We start from the raw sequence: 19,501 nt of genomic DNA on the forward strand, positions 1-19,501 counted from the left end.
TGTGCTGCAGACCAAGGGCTTTCTGGGTAATCCTCTCACTGAGGCCTATGAATGGCTGAACTGCTCCATGAGCGTGAGGGGCGCGGCCTCAGACCTGCAGGTCATCAGGAAGAACGGTACTGTAACCTGAACAGGGGTGTGTGTGTGTGTGTGTGTGTGTGTGTGTTTGTGCTGAAGGTGTGTGTCCTCTCCTGCAGGAGCAGAGTTCTCCTCCGTCTCCACTTTCGTTCGTACTCCGATGAAGAAAGTTCTGTCCGGCGTGTTCCGCACACTGGCGTTCTCCTCGGCACGCACGTCACTCACAGACGCCCATTACTTCTGTCGGGATGGTTGCCATGACGATGCCTGCTGCACGGGATTCATCCTCAACCAGAACAGCCTGAACGGAGGTGCGTTACCATGGAGACACAGGCATGGATGGATGGATGGATGATGGACAAATGATTGGAGCAATGAATAGATTGATGGCCAGATGAATGGATAGATGATGGAGGCAGTTCTCTGGCTCCGCCCTCCCCAGGCTCTCTGCTCTGCGGTTGGCTGAGAGCGCCGTCCGTCCTGCAGTGCGGGGAGCGAGACTGGGATGTGATTGGTCAGGCGGCCGCCAGTCGATCGTGCGGGGTGGGGCTGACGTACAACGAGCAGCGGAGGAGCTTCCTGCTGGACCTGGGAGGACAGACCTTCAACATCAGTGAGAGAACCTCGGCGTGAGCCGGAGAAGCCGTGAGGCCTTCAGAGATTATTGACGTTATACTCTTCCTGTTAGCCGACGCGGCGCTGGCGTCCGGTGACCACAGCGGGAAGGACTACCAGGCGTCCATCGTAAGCTTCCAGGCCGTCTACCTGGAGAAAGGTGACCTCTGACCCTTTTCCCCATGATCCCGCACCACGTGGCCAACCTTAGTCCCGTCTCCTGGTTCTGTCCCAGTCATGTGACATTTGTGTATATTTGTGCTTGTCAGAGTCCAGCGCTGCATCTGATTCGCCGTCCTGTGCTGCAGCGAAGCTCCGCCCCCAAGTGGACCGTGAGTCAGCTGACCTGCTTCCTCCAGGGTGGCATGGACATTTCATAACGTCTCAGCCCGTGTCAGTTCATGCATATGTGTGTGTGTGTGTGTGTGTGTGTGTGTGTGCGTGTGCAGCTTCAGTGCAGCAGAGGTTCACTCCCCTATTAGAGCAGGATGTGGTGGTGGACCCAGACAGGAAGCCCTCCCCCTCCCTGTCCTGGTGGCTGAGCAGCAGGGACTTCGACTCCCAGCAGGCTTTGCTCTGGTGTCTGTCTCGTAGGTGTCTCCTTGCTCACTTCATTTCCAGGTGTCACTTTCTGCGTGAACACAACGAGTCCCAATGTTTCAGGCTGCGAGGAGGAACCGCTCTGCTCCGTGGCCGACGTCCGCCCGAGCCCCGGCCCCACGGCGAGCCTGGCCCCTCAGCCCGGCCAGGGGGGCTTCTTCAGCTGCGTCCTGTCCCCCAACAGCCAGCTCTGCGGGTCCTACCACTCCCCCCTCAGAGGAGCCTGCCGCCCCCTGCTGGACTGGAGGCCCAACAACACCTACAGCAAGCGGGGTGAGGTGCCATATTCCTGGGCACACACACCGGGGTACACTGCTCACTCACCCCTGTATGTGTGTGTGTGTGTGTGTGTGTGTGTGTGTGTGTATGTGCGCACGCAGTGGACTTGTCTGGACCAGTGAAGAGCTTCTATCAAAGGGTTTCCTTCGATAAGATGGTTTCTTACTCTGTGAGGAACCGAGTCAGTCTGGGGGAGAACACAGCACTGACTGATGGGTAACACACACATACATACACACAAAAAAAAAAAATCATACACACTTTCAGCGCACACACACACACACACACATAAACGATAAAAATCACGCACACACACACACACACACACACACACACACACACACACACACAATGACATATACAGATATACAGTTACATACCCACACACACACATACTGTATACATTCACACACACAAAAAAATCACAGACCTTTAGCACACACACACACACACACACACGGAAAAAAAAAAGAACATACACTTTCATCACACACACAATTTAACATACAGACGTAACACATACAAACACACTGACATGCATGAATACACAGACAGATATACACACACACAAAGACCTTTTAAACATTGTGTGTGTATGTGTGTGCGCACACTCAGGTTCAGGGAGTGTGAGCGGCGCTGTGATGAGGATCCCTGCTGTCGAGGTGTTGGTTTCGTTCAAGACACAAATACATCAGGTAATTCATCAGGTGTGCGAGTTCCAGCATTTTGACGTATTTGGCCTCATGATGGCGCTGTCAGATGGGATGCAACACACATACCAGTCCAACGATGTGTGTGTGTGTGTGTGTGTGTGTGTACAGGAGATTTGGAGCTGGTGTGCCTCTCCCTCCTTAGCCTGGGGATCCAGACCTGCGGGGACGAGCAGACCTCCTGGAGGACGCAAGACTGCCGGCCATCAGCCGTGAGGACAAGTCCACACCCCTTTGGCTGGTACCAGAAACCGGGTAACAAACACACACACACGCACACAAACACACACACACACACACACACACACAGGCGGGTTGTGTGAGCTGGTGTTGGTCTTGCAGCCAATCAGTGGACTTCCTCTCCCGGGCTCTGCCCTCCGTTCCATCTGCCGCCGCCCACAAACAACGGTGAGTACAAGTACTGAGAATACTTTGGAGTACTTCCTGTGAGTACGAGTACGCGAGTTCCCCATCTGTGTTTCAGTGACTGCAGCCCGGTGGAGGCTCCTCCCCTCCGCCGCCCTCCTGGTCGACCCTTCTCTCACCACGTACGACGTTATCCACATCAGCCGTGACATCGCCACCGACGCCGCTCGGACCAGAGACTGGTGTATCCATGGTAACACTCAGTCGCCGGACCCGCGCGATGACAGGCCGAGGTCTGCGCTGACCAGCGCTACTTCCCATTTCAGCATGCGAGGAGGCGGAGTCTTGTATGGTCGTGGCGGTCAGCCAGGTGGACTCGGCCACCCGCTGCGTCCTCTACCCAGACACCGCCATTTGCGGCCTAGATGGCGCCCTCGCCTGCCGGGTGGTCGTCCGAGAGACGGCCCCACAGGTGTTCTACAGGACAGGTGAGCCAACCGCGCCACCGAGCTGGAAAGAGGGGTGTGAAGCCTGGTGCGGAGGTCACACCGCGTCCCTGTCCTCCTCAGACCCGTCGGTACCGGCCGCCTCCGTTGTCATCCCGGGTCGTGGGACCCTGCAAGGCGTCACCGTGGAAACAGCTCTGGGTTCTGACAGGAAGACAGTGGTTCAGTTTCTGGGCGTCCCGTACGCCCGTCCACCAATAGGATCATTCCGCTTCACCGCAGCTCAGCCCCCTGATTGGAGCGGAACCTGGGACGCTTCCAGACCGCGGTGAGCCGAATTACCCTCCTGTTTCCATGGCAACCAGGGCATCTGAGCCAGGGGCTGGCTGCTAGCGTCAGCTTATGTGTGTGCTAGTACCTAGCAGCCTGCAGGTCTCCTTTAACTTCACTCTGATGACAACTCCTGAAACAAGTCTCACTTGTGTGTGTGTGTGTGTGTGTGTGTGTGTGTGTGTGTCTGTCTGTTTCAGTCCTGGCTGCGTCCAGCCCGGTGACCTGCAGTCTGATGGCTCCAGTGAGGACTGTCTCTACCTGAACATCTTCATACCAGAGGCCAAGGTCCTACACACACACACACACGCACACACACACACACACACACACACACACACACACACTTGTGTCACCATACTCACATTCATTCCACACAAATAGAATACTTGAGTAATCTGAGAATTTGACATGTCAGTGTTGACCTCTGTTGACGTCTGTGTGTGTGTGTGTGTGTGTGTGTGTGTGTGTGTGTGGCTGTGTGTGTGTGTGTGTGTGTGTGTGTGTGGCTGTGTGTGTGTGTGTCAGACGGGGCTCCTCCCAGTCTTGGTTTTCTTCTTTAACCCCTCAGCCAATCAGGACGCAGGGCTGTTGGATGGATCTGCCCTGTCAGCTGTGGGAAACATCATCGTGGTAACAGCCAGTTACAGGACAGCAGCACTGGGCTTCCTGAGCACAGGTACACTCACACACACACATACAAACACACACACACGCACACACACACACACAAACACACACACTAACTGCACTGGGTCTGCCTCCAGGGTCGCCTGGTCTCCAGGGTAACTATGGTCTGTCAGACCAGGAGGCAGCACTGGCGTGGGTCCACGCTCACATCTCCCTGATGAGCGGAGACAACACCCGGGTGACAGTGGGGGCGGAGCGTGGCGGCGCCGATGTGGCCAGCCTCCGCCTTTCCTCGCCAACCCCCCCGCTCTTCCAGCGCCTGCTTCTGATGGTGAGGTCACAGCCTTCAACATCAGCCCGGGGCCCGAGTCCTGGCGGACCATCAGCGTGTGTGTGTTCTCCCGCAGGGGGGGTCTCTGTTCACGCCGTCGCTGCTCCAGGCTCCGCCCTCCTCCAGGCAGCTGGCCCTGGACCTGGCCCAGGAGCTGGGCTGTGGAACCTCCGACCATGGCAGGATGGCGGCCTGCCTACGCGAAGCTCCCCTGGCATCCCTGAATGCTGCACAGACCAAGGTGTGTGTGTGTGTGTGTGTCCATATGTGATCATGTGTGTGCATTTATGTTTTTGGCATGTTCATGCATGTGTGTGTTCCTGTTGCAGCTGCTGGCCTCCAGCGGCCCCTTCAGGTCCTGGTCTCCCCACCATGTTCCTGCTTCCCGCCTGCACAGAGTGGACCTCCTGCTGGGGACGTCCCAGGACGACGGGCTGATCAGCCGCGCCCGGAGGATAAAGGTCAGAGGTCACACACACACACACACACACACACACACACACACACACATACACACATACTCACACACACACATGCGATGTATTCCACCCAGGACTTTGAGGCCCTGCAGGGCCGTGTGGACGGAAAGACGGCGTTCTACCAGGCGCTATCTCGCTCTCTTGGGGGCGAGCAAGGCAGCAGGGTCCTGAAGGAAGTGGCGTCCTGGTTCTACACCCTGGACCACAGCCCCACCACCGCCGGCTACAACATCTTCTCCCGAGCGCTGGACGCCGCCGTCAGGTGAGATAGGGAAGCGCTGCCCCAGTGTCACACTCAGAAATGCAGACCTGGAGGTCCTGGTCCACCTGGTACACAGCCAGGTGTGGCTGAGGGTCTCCCAACAGGACCAGTCAACTGTGTGTGTGTGTGTGTGTGTGTGTGTGTGTGTGTGCGTGTGTGCGTGTGCAGGGATCAGTTCATCATCTGTCCAATTTTGAAGATGGCGAGTCACTGGGCAAAGAATAATGCAAACGCCTTCTTGTATCACCTGCCGGAGTCCAGCAGCAGGTAACGTCCTCCTCTGAGCCAAGGCCACACATCTGCTAAACATCTCCTGAACGTTAGCTAAACTTCCCCCCGAAACATTTGCATCAGCGATGTGAGGTTGCCACCGACGCGACGCCTTCATAGGTCTGGTTTCCTTCACAGAGCTGATGTATTGACTCCTCTGGATGTTCAGTTTGCGTTTGGATTCCCTCACCGTCCAAAGAACTCTCAGCGTTTCACCCCCGCTGAGCGCCGCCTCTCGCTGGCCATGATGAGCTACATCTCCAGCTTTGTCCGGACCGGGTGAGATGTTTCTCAACCGCAGGGGCTCGATTAAACTGCTGCGCTAAGGCTAACCAGCACGCTAACTTTCAAATGCGCCTCGGAAACTCTCATGCTAACCGTGACCTTTATCCTGTGCTGCGACCTTTCCCAGGCGGAGCGACTCGAGCGCTAAGCTCGACGAGCGCGATGCTAACCGGCACACTTGCGTCCCTCCGCACCGATGCTAAGGCTTTCACAGCGTTTGGAACATCACCTCCTAACACATTTGATTTTTCTTCTCAGGAACCCGAATCCGTCCATGAAATGGGCAGAGTCAGCCCAGCCTCACTGGCAGCCCGTCCTCTCCTCTGAGGCTCCGCCCACCTACCTGGAGTTAGGCCCCGCCCCCAAACTTCGGCATGACCTTCGTCAGCGGGCTTGCTCGTTCTGGAACCAGCTGGGACCCAAACTGACCGCCAGCTCAGGTGAGTCCATCAGGAGACTGGACAGAAGACGTGACCTTTGATCGGTCCATTCGACTTAATTCTTGTCGAGTCAGTTTCCTGTCCCGGGCAGGAAGTGAGGTCCTTGGCGGGTGTTGACACGCTGCAAGTGCTCAATCCTCTGACCTTTGACCTCCAGGTGTGCCAGGGGAGGAGCCTGATGAGCCAGCGCTGACCCTGGACCTCCCCCTGGCCTCACCTTCCAGCCAATCACAGAGCCCCAAGGAGGGCTACAGTTGAGGCCATGATCTCACCTCCTCGTGATGATGTCATCTCCCCATGATGACATCACCTCTCAGTGATGACGTCATCTCCCCGCAATGGCGTCACCTCCAGATTCCCGTTGATCCGATCAAACCGATGGAACAATCACTTTGTCAATCAGCCCATTAATAAAGATTTGAACATCTGCATCGTGTTGTCTGCCTTGGTTGGGTGACCGGCAAGAAGGTTTGGAGTCTCAGAATAAAAAAGTGACTTCCTAAGTTCAGCCGGGGACTCCAGGGGTCAAAGGTCACCTGCTGGAACACACACACACACACACAAACACGCACACTGGAGGTGGAGAGGACGGTGGTCTGATCACCACGTTCCTCCGAGAACATTGGAACCAGAACCTGAGACTCAATAGATACACAAGATACAGTACAAACACACACAAACACACCACGAGAGCCATCACACACACAGCTCTGTCCAGTGGTTCCACCACCTCCTGGAAATTAGTGTTTTCCTGACCGGAGTAAGCAGTGACCTCTGACCTCTGGGGGAATCCAGACATTCCTATTGTTTTAGTGGTTCCCAGTCCTTCAACTATTTTTACAGTGTGTGTATGTATGTGTGTGTGTGTGTGTGTGTGTGTGTGTGTGTGTGTTTGTGTTTGTGTGTACAGAGGGAGTGTCAAGTTGTTGACTGTTGCTGTTCGTTCACACAGACACTTACTGGAACTGAGACCTCCAATACTTCCTGCTTGAGAAATATTTGTGTGTGTGTGTGTGTGTGTGTGTGTGTGTGTGTGTGTGCATAAACTCCCTCCTTTCCAGCCCAGGGCAAACAGAACCGTAATGGTGGTAAAAGAAATAAAACTATTGATGTCTTTTATTGATAAACATGTAATGGATCAGGGGACCTCATGACATCATCCATCTGACATGTGATCGTAGTTGTAAGTGTGTTTGTGTTTCTGTGTTCTGTGTTAGTGTTTGTGTCTGTATGTCTTTGTGTTGGTGTTTCTGTGTGTGTTTGATGCTCGGCTTCCACCTCCGGATCTCACCGTTGCAGACTTAAACCTGGGAGCGAGAGGGGAATCTCTGAGTTGTGAAACTCTGACAACATCCAGCATGTCTAAGGCTATCATACCAGGAACAAAGAAAGTTAGTGTGTGTGTGAGTGCGTGTGTGTGCGTGTGTGTGTGTGTCTGGGCTTGTGTTGCAATCAGAGAATTTCTCCACAGTTCTGTTGAGACGTTTGTTCTTTCCTTCCCTGAACTTTTGCAAGACCCGTAACTCTCCTACTTTCCTACATTCTGCAGTGATGGAGGCTGGTCCAGGTCCAGGTGTTCTCATCCTGGTCGATCAGTCAAACCCTTGATTACCTTCGGCGGTTCTACTTTGCAGGTATTCTGGCACATCTTCATCAGCCTTTTTTCCGATTGCCTTTTTGCGGTTCAGGGTAAGAGGAAATCCCTGCTTGCAAGTCCAGGCCTGTGGCCTTGGGTGACCAACTGTACGACTAAAGATGCCGATTCTCCCCCTGTGAGCTCCATGAATTTATTGATCCAGGAGCTTCCTGGGAGTTGTTCCACTAACCCCTCCGTGGTCTCATACCCTTAAAAGTTTCCCTTCAAATCCGATCTTGACGGAAGAATTCCTTCCGCTTCCTTGCTTGTTCCTGTCTTTCTAGGTTTCACAGTTTGGGGACGGTCTTGCTGTCTGGCTCATTTGGAAACGATGGCGTCGTCTGAGTACATGGTTTCACATGTCTGTCCTTGTGCTGAGCCCAATGAAGCGCTTCCGGCACGGACATCCACAGGCGACCGTCATAGGGGTCATCTTCTGAAACGTAAAGCTCATGGGCCGGTGGAGGAGAGGTGGGAGCACAACTCCACTTTCTTCGCAGCTCCAATGTTCCTCGTGCTTTGTTCTTGTTATTGTTTTCTGGACCACGTCCCCACATGACCTTCTTCGATGTCATCTTGGTCAATGATCAGCTCTTCCCCCCTTCCCCCCACTATTTCTTCCGGAAGGTGAGGTTCGATGGGAGCTGAGACGACTTCTCTGTTTTGCCTGCTGCCTCAACTCCTGATGCTGAATCAACTCTTTCCTTGTTGATAGTCTTTTGGGGATCTTCTGGTTGTTGTTGTGGTTGTCCTGCCACCCATGAGAGCATCTCGGTGTTGGCTGGCATGGTATTTCCTCCAAGCGCCCTTGAAGGTTACCATTGGGGCTTGGAGGCTGCCCTGTTAGGTCTGAGGGATCAGAGGCAGCCTCCTCCTTTAACTTCCTTAAATTTGGGTACTGTACTTCTCCTCTTCCTCTGTCCTTGGCCTTGTTTCTTTCTACTGCTGCCACCATGGCCCCTCAGAGCTGTGCTGCTCCCTCGTGTTTTTAGGTCTTGCATCTTAATTCCTCTCTTTTTCCCCTAACTCCCTGACTCCAATGTTCCCAAACTGACTGTTTTTCTGCAAACTGCATTCTGAATGAGGCGCTCGTACACAGAACCGCTGACTGGAAGGCGAGCGGCCCTTTTGGGGTCCACATACCCATTGAAAGTTTTTTCGTCCTTTGTCTCCCACCATCACCCTCCCCCCCCCCCTTTCTTGGTGAACTCATCCTTCACCCAGTGGAACAAAATTCTAGATTTTGGATCTGTGGTATTTCCAAAAGGCGGCACGGTGGCGCTTCGGCCTCGCACCACGAAAAACCCTGGTTAGTTTCCGACAAGGGGACCTTTTCGTTTGGAGTTTGCATATTCTCCCCTTGTCTATTTGGTAGTTTATAGCGTTTTCTCGGGTTTCCTCCCACAGTCCAAAAACATGCAGCAGGTTCATTGGGAAAATATTGGGAAAATTGCCCCGAAGGAGTGAGTGAATGGTTGTTTATCTCAATGTGCTCCTTGCAATTGACTGGCGACCGTCCAGGGTGAACCCCGCCTCTTGCCCGATGACAGCTGGGATAAGCAGCAGAAGATGGATGGATGGAGGGTATTTCTGGAGCTTTACTAACCATAATAATGGACACCAGGTGAAAACTCATCACCACCACTAATGCTACTGCTAAGATAGTTTGAGGCTCTTACCCACGTGTTGTTTCGTCTTCCATCGGCCTCCACGTTGCACCATGTTCTCCTCCTCTGTTCGTTCGGTTGGGAAAGTAGGATCCCCATCACAGTTTCTGTCTCAACCTGAAAGTGAAAGTATTTCCAAATCTTCTCTCAGTCTTGTTGTGTGACTTGCACGTTTCCACGTGTGTGTGTGTGTGTGTGTGTGTGTGTGTGTGTGTGAGATGGGGCTGCTCTCCAGCAGTGGGTGGGGCCTCTGCACCCAATCTTCTGTGGTTCCCCCCATTTGTTCCTCACAACTCTGAGGCACAGCATGGATCAGGTCAGTATGTGAGCGTGTGTTCGACTGTGTGTGTATGTTAATGTGTGTTGGTCTGTGCGTATGTACATGTGTGAATGAATGCGTTTGTGTGTTTGTGTGTGCGTGTGTGTTAGTTTGTACATGTGCATGTGTGTGAGGGTGTCTGTTATTATGTGTGTGTATAGTATGCGTGTTTGAGTGTGAGTGAGTGAGTGTGTGTGTTTTGGGAGTGAGTGTGTATGTATGAGTGTTTGTGTGTGTGTGTTATTTTGTACATGTGCATGTATGTGTGAGAGTGTGTGTTATTCTGTGTGTGTGGAGTCTGTGTGTATGTGTGTGAGTGAATGTGTCCGTGTATGTGTCTATACATGAGTGAGTGTGCGTGAAAGTGTTTGGTTGGGTGCCTGTGTGAGTGTGTTAGTATTCGTGTGTGCGTGTTTATATGTCTTATTCTGTGTGTGTTAGTCTGTGAGTGTGTGTGTTTGTATGATATTTTTGTGTGTTAGTCTGTGCGATTGTTTGTGTGTGTCTGTGCCAGTGTGTGTGTGTGTGTGTGTGTGTGTTAGTGTCGCTGCATATCAACGTGTGTGTGTGTTTGTCTGTACCAGTGTGCGTGTGTGTGTTTGTGAGTGAATGTGCATATGTCTATGTGCGTCTGTGTCAATGTATATGTGTGTGTGTGTGTGTGTGTGTGTGTGTGTGGGTGTGGGTGTATGTGTGTGTGTGTCTTACTCACACTCACGGTAATGTTCCTCTGTGTTCCAGTGCTCGAACCTGGAGAAGGCAATCCATTCTCTGGTGGGGATGTTCCACAGGGCGTCCTGCGGCAGGGATACCATTACCCTCAACCAGCTGAGGAGTTTGCTCTCCAGTCAGGGATACCATCAGGTGACCTTTCTCCCAGCTCCGATCACAGAGCGCAGGGGTCAGAGGTCGAACGCAGACTGACCTCTTTCTCACGTTCGCACTCCCGTCTCGGGCTCTGTCGGAGAAGACCTGACCTCCGGGAGCCGATCGGAGAGCGGGGTTCAGACATGCAGGCAGGCGTTAACAGCCATGATAACAATTATGATGGTTATGCTGATAATAATGATAATAATACTACTAATAAGAAGAAGAATAATGGTTATGATGACGCTAATAATAATAATTGTAACGATTATAACAACAATGATGACATTATTATGATGAGGAACATTGTTATTATTCGTAATAATCAGTCAACAATGAAGAAGCATCAGACAGAAGAAATGCAGAGGTGTAGAAGGTGGAGGTGAGAGTGGCCGTGTTGTCCAGTTTGGAGATAGGCGGAGGAGAGGACGCTGTCTGCGACATTCTCTTGAAGCTGACCTGGCATTCTGTTCCAGAGTTGGTCCTGAACCTGCCGGGTTCTCAAGCCGCCCCTTTGACCATTTCTTGTTTCCCGCAGGCTGTGGACGGTGATAAACTCCAGCAGGTGGGGCTCCACAGAGGCCAGGACATCTCCTTCGACCACTTCTGGAAGCTCATCAGTCAGGAGATCCTGCAGCACTTCCAGAGCACTATGAACGAGAATAAAAGCCTTTGTGGCTGCCAGCTGCAGTGAGGGGTGGGTGAGGTGAGGGCAACATCTCAAACTTAATCCCACATTTGGATCAATAAGTTCTCCCCCCCCACCCCCTCTGCCTGAATTGTTCTGTCCGACCAGGAAGCAGAAAAAGGAGAACCAATAAATATGGATCTTCCTGCCATCGCGGTCTGTGTCCTTTGTGAAGATGACCCCCCCCTGGTGGTCGAGGCACGGTAACTCCCAGAACATGAAGGAGACGATTGGGTTCCATCAGATTTGACTTTATTGGCTGTAAATTTTCTTACAAACGAACATGCCGGACGATCCGGGCCGACCGCCCTGCCTGGGCTGGGGCCGGGTTTCGGTCGGCGCCGGGCGCGTTAGTCAGCGGCAGCAGCGTTGGCACTGTCGTCTTGCGAGTTAGGGCTCAGGTACTCGAAGGCCTTCTGGCTCTGGGTCACAAACTGCTTGAGGGGCGTCAGCAGCAGCTCGGCCGCCGATGGCCGCCGCATCAGGGCGCCGTCCGAAGGCAGCTGCAACCCGTCGGCTTCCTGGTCCTGCTTCAGGCTGGAGCGCCGCCCTGACGTATCGGGGCTCGCCACCACCCGAGAGTACAAGCTCTTGCGGCGGCGAGGACGTCCGTCCATGGCCTTCAGGAAGAGGCTGTTGGCGGAGCTACGCCGAGACGAGCTGTCGCACTTGTAGTCTTCCTGGTTCAGGAAGTCCTCCACCTCTTTTTCTGAGGGCTGCTGCAACTGCAGGGCAACACGGCTGTTAGCATAGCTTAGCACAGACGTATCAGCCCAGCCCACGACAGAGACACGTGTCAGCTCGCATCAAAAGAAGTTTTCCAAGGTCGGGACACGACAACTGAGACCGGAGAGGAAAATGCTAGCTTAGCTTAGCAAAGACGCTTAAACAGTAGGAGCATTGAAAGTTGTCCAACTGGCTCATCACATGAACCCATATTAAACAAGCTAGCGGAGAGAAGTGTGAGTTTTTCCACATAGAAAAAAATATTACAACAAATTTGAATAAGCCGAGCATAACAAAGATGCGCGTTAGCATAGTTCGACAAAAAACTATTAGTTTCAGAACATGCTAGCAAAGCATTATAGGAAGATGGCTTTGGCAAAATTGTTGTTAGACTAGCCTAGCATTAAATGTAATCAATTAACTTTTCACTCGGAAATATTTAGTCAGGTAACATTGAGAAACTAGCTTATCACACAGACATGGATAACCACGTCAGCACTGACACTGGTCAATTCTATCCTATTTTGCAGACTTTTATAACATGTCAGCTTTGCTTAGCATAGATATTTATATATATTAGCCTTGCTTAGCATTAGGAACCCCATGTTGGCATGGAGCTATGTTTGCATGTAAAACATCAGCACCATTTGAGATGAGCATAGCAGGTAAGACTAGCTTAAATATTAAGCATTACACTATTTTAGCATGAGCTAGAGATACATTATACGATCTTAGCATAATAATGTTTAAGTCTGTCAACCTAGACTGCATGTCCACAGAACCTAACTGGAAGACTTATTAGCCAGGCAGGCTTCAGACTTGGAAAGCATACAGTCACAATTTGCAGAAATATTTTATCGTGTGGGGTCACATCGAGATGTAAGCCTTGCTTTGCTAACAATGATTGAGCCTCTCTTTAGTCACATGCAGTGATTTGGCAGACAGGTAATACAGGGGTAATGTTCGATCAGCCACAAATCGGGCTATCCTCGTTTCCCCGTGTTATCATTGAAGCATGTCGGCCTATCTTGACATAGACATGTTTGCTTATTTTAGTTTTCACAGTGTATAATTGTAAGGGGCCATTAATACAAAGGCTTCAGATTGCAAAACTTTCAGCCTAGCTTAGCATGAAAACTAGCAGCAAGGAAATTGTTCTGTTAGCAAAACATTGCAGGCTGCGGAGTGTCAGTCTGACTTAGCATTTAGAAATGATGGCCCAGCATTGCGTTTCAGCCTAGCTTGCAATCTCCGCTGTAGAAGAGGGAAATGTTCAATTAATGCAGCTTACCACAAGGACAATTACCTTAGCTTAACACAGACGTGTTAGCGTAGCTGAGAATAGTGTCTGCCGCGGAAGCCGTTAACAGGTTCGCTATTATTCTAGCACGAAGTCCGCCTAGTCGTTGGCCTCACCAGGTTGTATAGCGGTGTGGTGTTGATGAGCAGCTGCAGGAGGATCTTGGAGAGTTCCTGAAGGTCCCCCAGGACCTGCCGCACCTGAAGAGGGAGTTCCGTGACCCCCCTGACCAGCGTCAGCTCCGCCAGCATGGCAGCCTGACTTTTGACTCTGTCCAGCGTCAGCTCCTTTAGGCTCTCAGCCCGGTACACCAGCGCCACCAGCAGTTGCTGGAGGGACTGCAGCAAGTCCCCCACCAGGTCCAGCACTTGCCCCAGACCCACCTGCAGGGACACGCCCCCCTCGTGACATCACTGCATGTCTGTTGCTACGGGTACAGTTAGCTACACAAAAGGAAAAACGTTGTTGCATGCAGCTAGCTTAGCATCCAGGCAAGGGCAGGTCTCACTGTGTCGGCGGTGTCACCCAGCATCCTGATGGCATCCACCAGCCGCTCCCTGGCCTTCATCAGGCGGTGGTAGAGCTGCAGACTGAGGCTCAGCAGGAGGCTGCGGACCCTCGTCCACAGGCCCGGCTCATCATCCTCATCCTCATCCTCATACGCTTGGACCCTCATCTCCCACTCCCGACCTGGGGGTCACCGCAGAGCATGCTCACAATGGTCCCCGCCTGGGCCAAGGACCATTGCGAGCCACTGAGGACTGCAGGCAAGCAAGTATGGTGGCCATGTTTTGTCAACAAGCGCGAGTGACCCGGTCCGCATCATGTGATGTGATCATGTCACCATCACCGGGAATACATCTAAGCCAGCTAAAGTGAGCTAGAGTGAGCGAGCGTGAGCTAGAGTGCACTAGAGTGCACTAGAGTGAGCTTGAGTGAGTTTGAGTGAGTTCGAGTAAGCTAGAATTAGATAGTTAGCGACTGTGAGGAACATTACATTACAGTATTTTTACAGTCATTTAGCAAATGATGTAGTGTGTGCTAGTTAGCTAGAGTGAGTTCAAGTTAGTTAGAGTAATTAAAATTATGTAGCGTGAACTTGTTACCTAGAGTAAGCTAGAATTAGCTAGTTAGCTGGAGTGAGCTAGTTAGCCAGAGTGAGTTACAGTGTGCTAGTTAGCTATTAGGCAGACAGGTAATACAGGGGTAATGTTCGATTAGTCACAAATCGGGCTATCCTTGTTTCCCCGCGTTATCATTGAAGCATGTCAGCCTATCTTGACATAGACATGTTTGCTTGTTTTAGTCTAGTTAGCTAGAGTGAGTTAGAGTCCGCTAGTTACCCGGACAGAGCTAGAGTGAGTTAGAGGTAGCCAGAGCTCAGGCTGGTCGCACGAATAGAGGACCTGCTCAGATGGTTCCGACCGACACATGGAACCTGGTCCAAAATCATCCAGGAGCTGTACTGAGCTAATGCTAACTCTAACACATAGATGTGGCCAGGGCGCCTTGTGTACATCCTTCCCCTGGCCAGCAGGCGTACTCACGCAGCGTGGGGGGCAGGGGCAGGTAGTAGGCGGTGGCGTCCTCCAGGCGGCTCAGGACGTCGTCCAGCCCGGACGTGGCGGCCCGTCCCACCTGCGTGTCCTGCAGCTGACGCACCGCCACCCGGGCGGCATCGCTCACACGCTCCAGCTGCTCCAGGGCGCCGTCCAGACCGTCCACCACCCACAGCTGCATGTCGTCCAGCGTCAGGAAGAAAGCGTCCTTCAGGTGGCCCATCACCTGGAGGCGGAGTCAGGGGCAACCAATCAGAGGCCGGAAATACCCCATCCGATCAGCTCGACGCGACACAAAGATTCTGCGCACGGCTGAGCGTGTGTGTCTATGCAGTTGTTCAAACCTATGTGGACGTCTACTGTCGCGTGTGTGTGTAGTTGTGCATATCTATGTGTGTCCTTGTGGTTGCGCTGTTGTGTATAGTTATTTGCAGTCGTGAAGTTGTGTGTATCGGCATGTTGAGTGTGTGTGTTAGATCTATGACACAGGAATGTATGTGCGTGTGTGTGTAGTTGTGGTCGTGTGGGTGTGTATCTGTGTGTAGTTGTGGTTGTCTGTGTGTGTGTATCTGTGTTGGTGCTTGTGGTTGTGCAGTTGTGTGTAGTTATTTGTAGATGTGAAGTTGTGTGTATCAGCATGTTGTATGTGTGTCTGGTTGTATGTGTGTCAGACCTATGACACGGGAGTGTGTGTGTGTGTGTGTGTGTGTGGAGGGGCACCTGGTCCGTGGACTGGTTGAGGATGGGGAAGGATCTCTCCAGCTGGTCCAGACCCACCAGGGCAAAGCTGTTGGCCACGTCGACTGGGGTGGGAGTGGGAGTGGGGGGTGGACAGGTGGAGGGATGAACTTTGGACAATCAAACAGAACTCCAGTGCTCACAGAGAACCTTCTCCACCTCCAGAACCTCGGCTTCTAATGCTTCAAATGTTCTAAAGGCTGCTTCTATCTATCATCGACAATAACAGGACTTTTTGGCCAAGTGATCTCTGGATTCACGTCAGTTCTGACCCGCTTCTGATCCGGTTAGGATCCATCACTATTGTGGTCCTGTCCTGGTCCCGACCCGCTCTCGGTTAAAGTGTTTCCTGTCACAGCTATAAAATACGTTCTGATGATTGGAGGCCGAGACAAAATTCTGTCTCTGTTTTGGACCAAAACATGAGAGCGGATCCACCCGAGGTCAGCAGAAACACTCTCACACACACACACACACACACACACACACACACTCTCTGGAAATAGCAGGTGTGACCAATGGTGGTTTGTTACCATGGTAACACACAGCCACAAACATGCAGACACAAACACACATTATCTCCGTCACACACACACGTTCACACAGATGCACACCGTCCGGTTGGACAAGCGGGCCGCGGTAGTTGTTAGCCTAGTGTTGTTAGCATGTAGGTCACGTACTCTGTGGGCGTAGGGTCTGCAGCAGGGGCGTGGCCCTGCGGAGGGCCCCCATGGAGACGGTGCGGAGCCCCTCCTCCGCCACCCCCCCCACCGCGCCCAGCAGGGGATAGCGACCCTTGGCGTCCGAGTAAGCTGTTGTCACTGACTGCAGCGCCGAGCGCACCAGGGGCAGGTGGCTGACCCGCTGCACGGCGCTGCTCTGCAACAGGAAGCACAGGAGGAGAAGATGAACCCAAACCTTCTGCCAACGGCACCCGGGAGGCCGCGGCGGATCCTCACCTCATGGTTATGGCGGCCCGACATCTCTCCTGCGCCAGATCTGTGGAGACACCACAGAGGCTGGAGGTCAGGGGTCAAGGGTCGGACGCTGGGAGCCTGACGTGCAGGAAACACAGACGCTCCTGTCAGGCGGCGTGACGGTGGCGTTAAGCTAGCGTGTCGCTGCGGTGGAGCCTCCCGCGTCAGAAGGAGCTCCCGAGGTCACATGACGGCGCCGCCGGCCGGCGTAACCACCACCCCCCCCCCCCACCCGCCATCAGTGGAACCTTCAACGCCGAGGACCCACGGGACGTTAAGGACCACTGTGACCTTTGACCTCTACACACCCCTCACCCCACCCCCCACCCCCACCCCCCCCCCCACCGCGGCTCTGCCGGCCGGATCATCTGGACCTTCTCGGAGAGCCACCAGAGGTTCGTGAGACCCGGATCGGGTCTCGGCTGAGAACCCAGACCCGGTTTGGGACCGCAGAAGGTCCCAGGCTGGATCCGGGAGGCAGAGAAGCAGAAGAGGGCAGTATTCCTGAGGGCCTCCCAGCCCAGAGCCGCTGCCCTCAGAGCAGGTGTGACCTCGGAGAAGGTCAAGGTGGTATCCAGGAGCTGCTGTTGGGAAAGTAACCGCTGACCGGCGGGATCAGCGGAGGATCAACTCACCCCATCAGAGACGCTGAAGATCCCTCTGCTGGAACTGACAACCCCCCCCCCTCCGGGAGGCTTTTAGGAACACAGCAGCTACGTGATTGGCCCAGGCAGGCTGTGATGTCATCGCCACTCCTGATCAATGAAGTAATTGAGGAGGAGACACACGCGATCACATGACCTCCTGACCTATGACCTCACGCACCTGACTGACAACTGTGCAGTCATCGTCAGAAGAATACATGTGTGCGTGTTTGTGTTCATTTCCGAGCATTAGTGGAAGCATTGAGTCTGGTTGCTGGGAAACAGAAGGATGAAGAAGCGTGAGGGAAGTTGGAGGACGAAGATCATCGAGGTAGGTTCTATAAGCTCCACGGCGGAGAAGCGGCTCCACAGTTCCTGTGTGGTCTTTCCGAGAATCCTGGTTTGCTTGAAGAGGAAGTCTGGCGTTCCAGGAGACGTGCGCCAGGGTCTGCTCCTCCAGGATCAATCCCTGCCTTCTTCTGTCCTCCCGGGTGACGGATCCATTCTCCTCCCGGCCGCCGGCAGCTCCTGTCCTCGATACGCTTCGGAATCCATCATTTGCCGTCAAAGGCCCTCTGTCCCCCCCTCGCATGTGACCTCCCGGGGCTCTACAGGAACTTCTGCCCCGTGACTCCCAGGGGGACAACATCCGCTGGACAACCCCGGTACTGCAGCTTGTGGGTTGGAGGTCACAGCTGGGGGTTTGACCCTTTCTTTTAGACTTTGTCCTTTCCCGGGTTTTTTTTTTCAGTTTTATAAGTTTGTTTTAATCCTCTTATATATTGTACCCTTTGAAGAATATATTGACTGTATGAAATATGCTATTCTTGTTTGGATTTTCTTATTGTTTTTAGTTTTTTGCTCTGAAATAGATTTTTTCCTCTTTGAGGGATGTTATTCTTTGAAGTTATTCCTCTGTGACAGACTTATTCTGTGAAGTTATTCCCCTATGATGGATATTATTCTTTGAAGTTATTCCTCTTTGATAGACATTATCCTTTGAAGTTATTCCTCTTTGATGGACCTTATTTTTTGAAGTTATTCCTTTTTGATAGACATTATCCTTTGAAGTTATTCCTCTTTGATGGACCTTATTTTTTGAAGTTATTCCTTTTGATGGACTTTAGTCTTTGAAGATATTCCTCTTTTAAAGATAATTTTTATTTCAATTATTGATCTTCTCCATTATTCCTTAATATGTTATTATTTACTGCTTCATTCTTATTCTATTTATAAATGTTATTCTTCTCTGATCGTGTTAATCCTGCAATAGAGCTGCTTCTTCCAGTTTATTCCCCTTGCTGCTTCGTGGACCTTCTCAGAAGACGGAGAGAAGGATTGGGAGCAAGATCAAGAACCAAATGCCAGAAATCTCCCGTTACCCCTTCAATGCATCTGACCTTCTGCTGCCATAGTTCGACCCTGAAAGGAACCAAAGGAGCTACTGTGTGTGTGTCACCATCGGCCATCATGACATCACATCTGACTCTGAGCAGAAATGACCCGGTATTCAAAGGATTCATATCACGAGCCGACTGACTGATTGATGAACTGATAGATGGATTGTGATCAGATGGTTGAAAGGTGAAGAGGAAGGAGTTCTCAGGCAGGTAGAGCTTCTCTAGCACCTCCTGTTGGACAAAACATTGTCACCTGTCCATCTTCTGATTGCATCAGAGAGCAGCTTTGCTCCAAGAGCTGCTCGATCCATCGCACAGTGGATGATCCACTTGCCAGATCTGGATCCATCAGTCAGCAGATGTCAATGTTCCTGGCATCACACTTTCCCTGAATCCTGCAGACGTCATGGTGTGTGTGCGTCGACTTTCCCAGAATATTTATGTAAGGTGCGTGCGCACGCGCACACACACACACACACACTCACACCCATAAATAGATAAAGAGCTTGTGTGTTTGTGTTGCAGACGTATCTAAAGACATAAAGCAGTCTCTGGTCCCACTAGACACTCTAGAATGAGGAACACACACACACACACACACACACACACACAAACCTTGATAGTGTATATTCAGTGTATATAGTGCATAATCTTTATATGTGTATGTATTTGAAGAGTCACAGCATGAGGACAGATAGATGTAGCCATCAGTGATGTTCTTTCATCTCAATCATAAATGTTGGGACATGAAATGGTTGGTTTTCTGGATATGTAACCACACAGACAGACACACACACTCACTTTCAGAACCCCCCCCCATCTGAAGGTTACATAATCCCTGGTCACAGGTGTGTTTCCG

The 19,501-nt window shown here is 52.1% G+C and overlaps 2 protein-coding genes and 1 long non-coding RNA gene across 4 annotated transcripts in view; 2 read left to right on the plus strand and 1 right to left on the minus strand.

The window, feature by feature from the left end:
* The window catches only part of tg (thyroglobulin), a 13,717-nt gene extending 7,165 nt beyond the window's left edge, over positions 1–6,552 (plus strand). The window contains exons 26-49 of the mRNA XM_086153943.1: positions 11–116; positions 198–389; positions 521–691; positions 767–853; positions 963–1,025; positions 1,143–1,283; positions 1,357–1,566; positions 1,674–1,788; positions 2,188–2,267; positions 2,394–2,537; positions 2,625–2,690; positions 2,767–2,901; positions 2,975–3,136; positions 3,218–3,422; positions 3,625–3,712; positions 3,953–4,103; positions 4,192–4,385; positions 4,462–4,626; positions 4,715–4,846; positions 4,939–5,126; positions 5,295–5,393; positions 5,535–5,675; positions 5,940–6,121; positions 6,279–6,552. Coding sequence (XP_086010069.1) covers positions 11–116; positions 198–389; positions 521–691; positions 767–853; positions 963–1,025; positions 1,143–1,283; positions 1,357–1,566; positions 1,674–1,788; positions 2,188–2,267; positions 2,394–2,537; positions 2,625–2,690; positions 2,767–2,901; positions 2,975–3,136; positions 3,218–3,422; positions 3,625–3,712; positions 3,953–4,103; positions 4,192–4,385; positions 4,462–4,626; positions 4,715–4,846; positions 4,939–5,126; positions 5,295–5,393; positions 5,535–5,675; positions 5,940–6,121; positions 6,279–6,379 — 3,318 coding nt within the window. The 3' untranslated portion in view covers positions 6,380–6,552. The remainder of the gene's footprint in view (positions 1–10; positions 117–197; positions 390–520; positions 692–766; positions 854–962; positions 1,026–1,142; positions 1,284–1,356; positions 1,567–1,673; positions 1,789–2,187; positions 2,268–2,393; positions 2,538–2,624; positions 2,691–2,766; positions 2,902–2,974; positions 3,137–3,217; positions 3,423–3,624; positions 3,713–3,952; positions 4,104–4,191; positions 4,386–4,461; positions 4,627–4,714; positions 4,847–4,938; positions 5,127–5,294; positions 5,394–5,534; positions 5,676–5,939; positions 6,122–6,278) is intronic.
* Positions 6,553–9,672: 3,120 nt separating this feature from the next.
* LOC147230532 (uncharacterized) lies at positions 9,673–11,438 on the plus strand. The gene is made up of 3 exons (XR_015106749.1): positions 9,673–9,740; positions 10,485–10,607; positions 11,149–11,438. It is a non-coding gene; the product is annotated as an uncharacterized LOC147230532 (long non-coding RNA).
* Positions 11,439–11,538: 100 nt separating this feature from the next.
* Positions 11,539–17,974, minus strand: plin6 (perilipin 6). Of its 2 annotated transcripts, none has more exons than XM_086154451.1 (8): positions 17,234–17,974; positions 16,581–16,620; positions 16,302–16,500; positions 15,604–15,686; positions 14,872–15,109; positions 13,833–14,014; positions 13,441–13,707; positions 11,539–12,023 (listed from the first exon to the last, which is right to left on the minus strand). In XM_086154451.1, exons 1-8 carry the CDS (start codon positions 17,236–17,238, stop codon positions 11,649–11,651), a joined length of 1,389 nt encoding a protein of 462 aa, XP_086010577.1. In that variant the 5' UTR covers positions 17,239–17,974; the 3' UTR covers positions 11,539–11,648. The 2 variants fall into 2 exon arrangements, with proteins under 2 accessions (XP_086010577.1, XP_086010578.1); XM_086154452.1 differs by having other exon boundaries at positions 16,581–16,676.
* Positions 17,975–19,501: the final 1,527 nt, after the last annotated feature.

This window comes from Fistularia commersonii, chromosome 10 (assembly GCF_037954325.1).
Source record: "Fistularia commersonii isolate RoL2024-O1a breed Wild chromosome 10, RoL_Fcom_v1.0, whole genome shotgun sequence".
Classification (NCBI taxonomy): domain Eukaryota; kingdom Metazoa; phylum Chordata; class Actinopteri; order Syngnathiformes; family Fistulariidae; genus Fistularia; species Fistularia commersonii.

What these genes read in the sequence shown, in the direction of transcription:
- plin6 (XM_086154451.1), bottom strand. An exon ending in TGGGTGACACCGCCGACACA is followed by an intron (nt 13,708 to 13,832) that starts GTGAGACCTGCC and finishes GTGTCCCTGCAG; the next exon opens with GTGGGTCTGGGGCAAGTGCT. An exon ending in CCACACCGCTATACAACCTG is followed by an intron (nt 12,024 to 13,440) that starts GTGAGGCCAACG and finishes GTTGCCCTGCAG; the next exon opens with TTGCAGCAGCCCTCAGAAAA.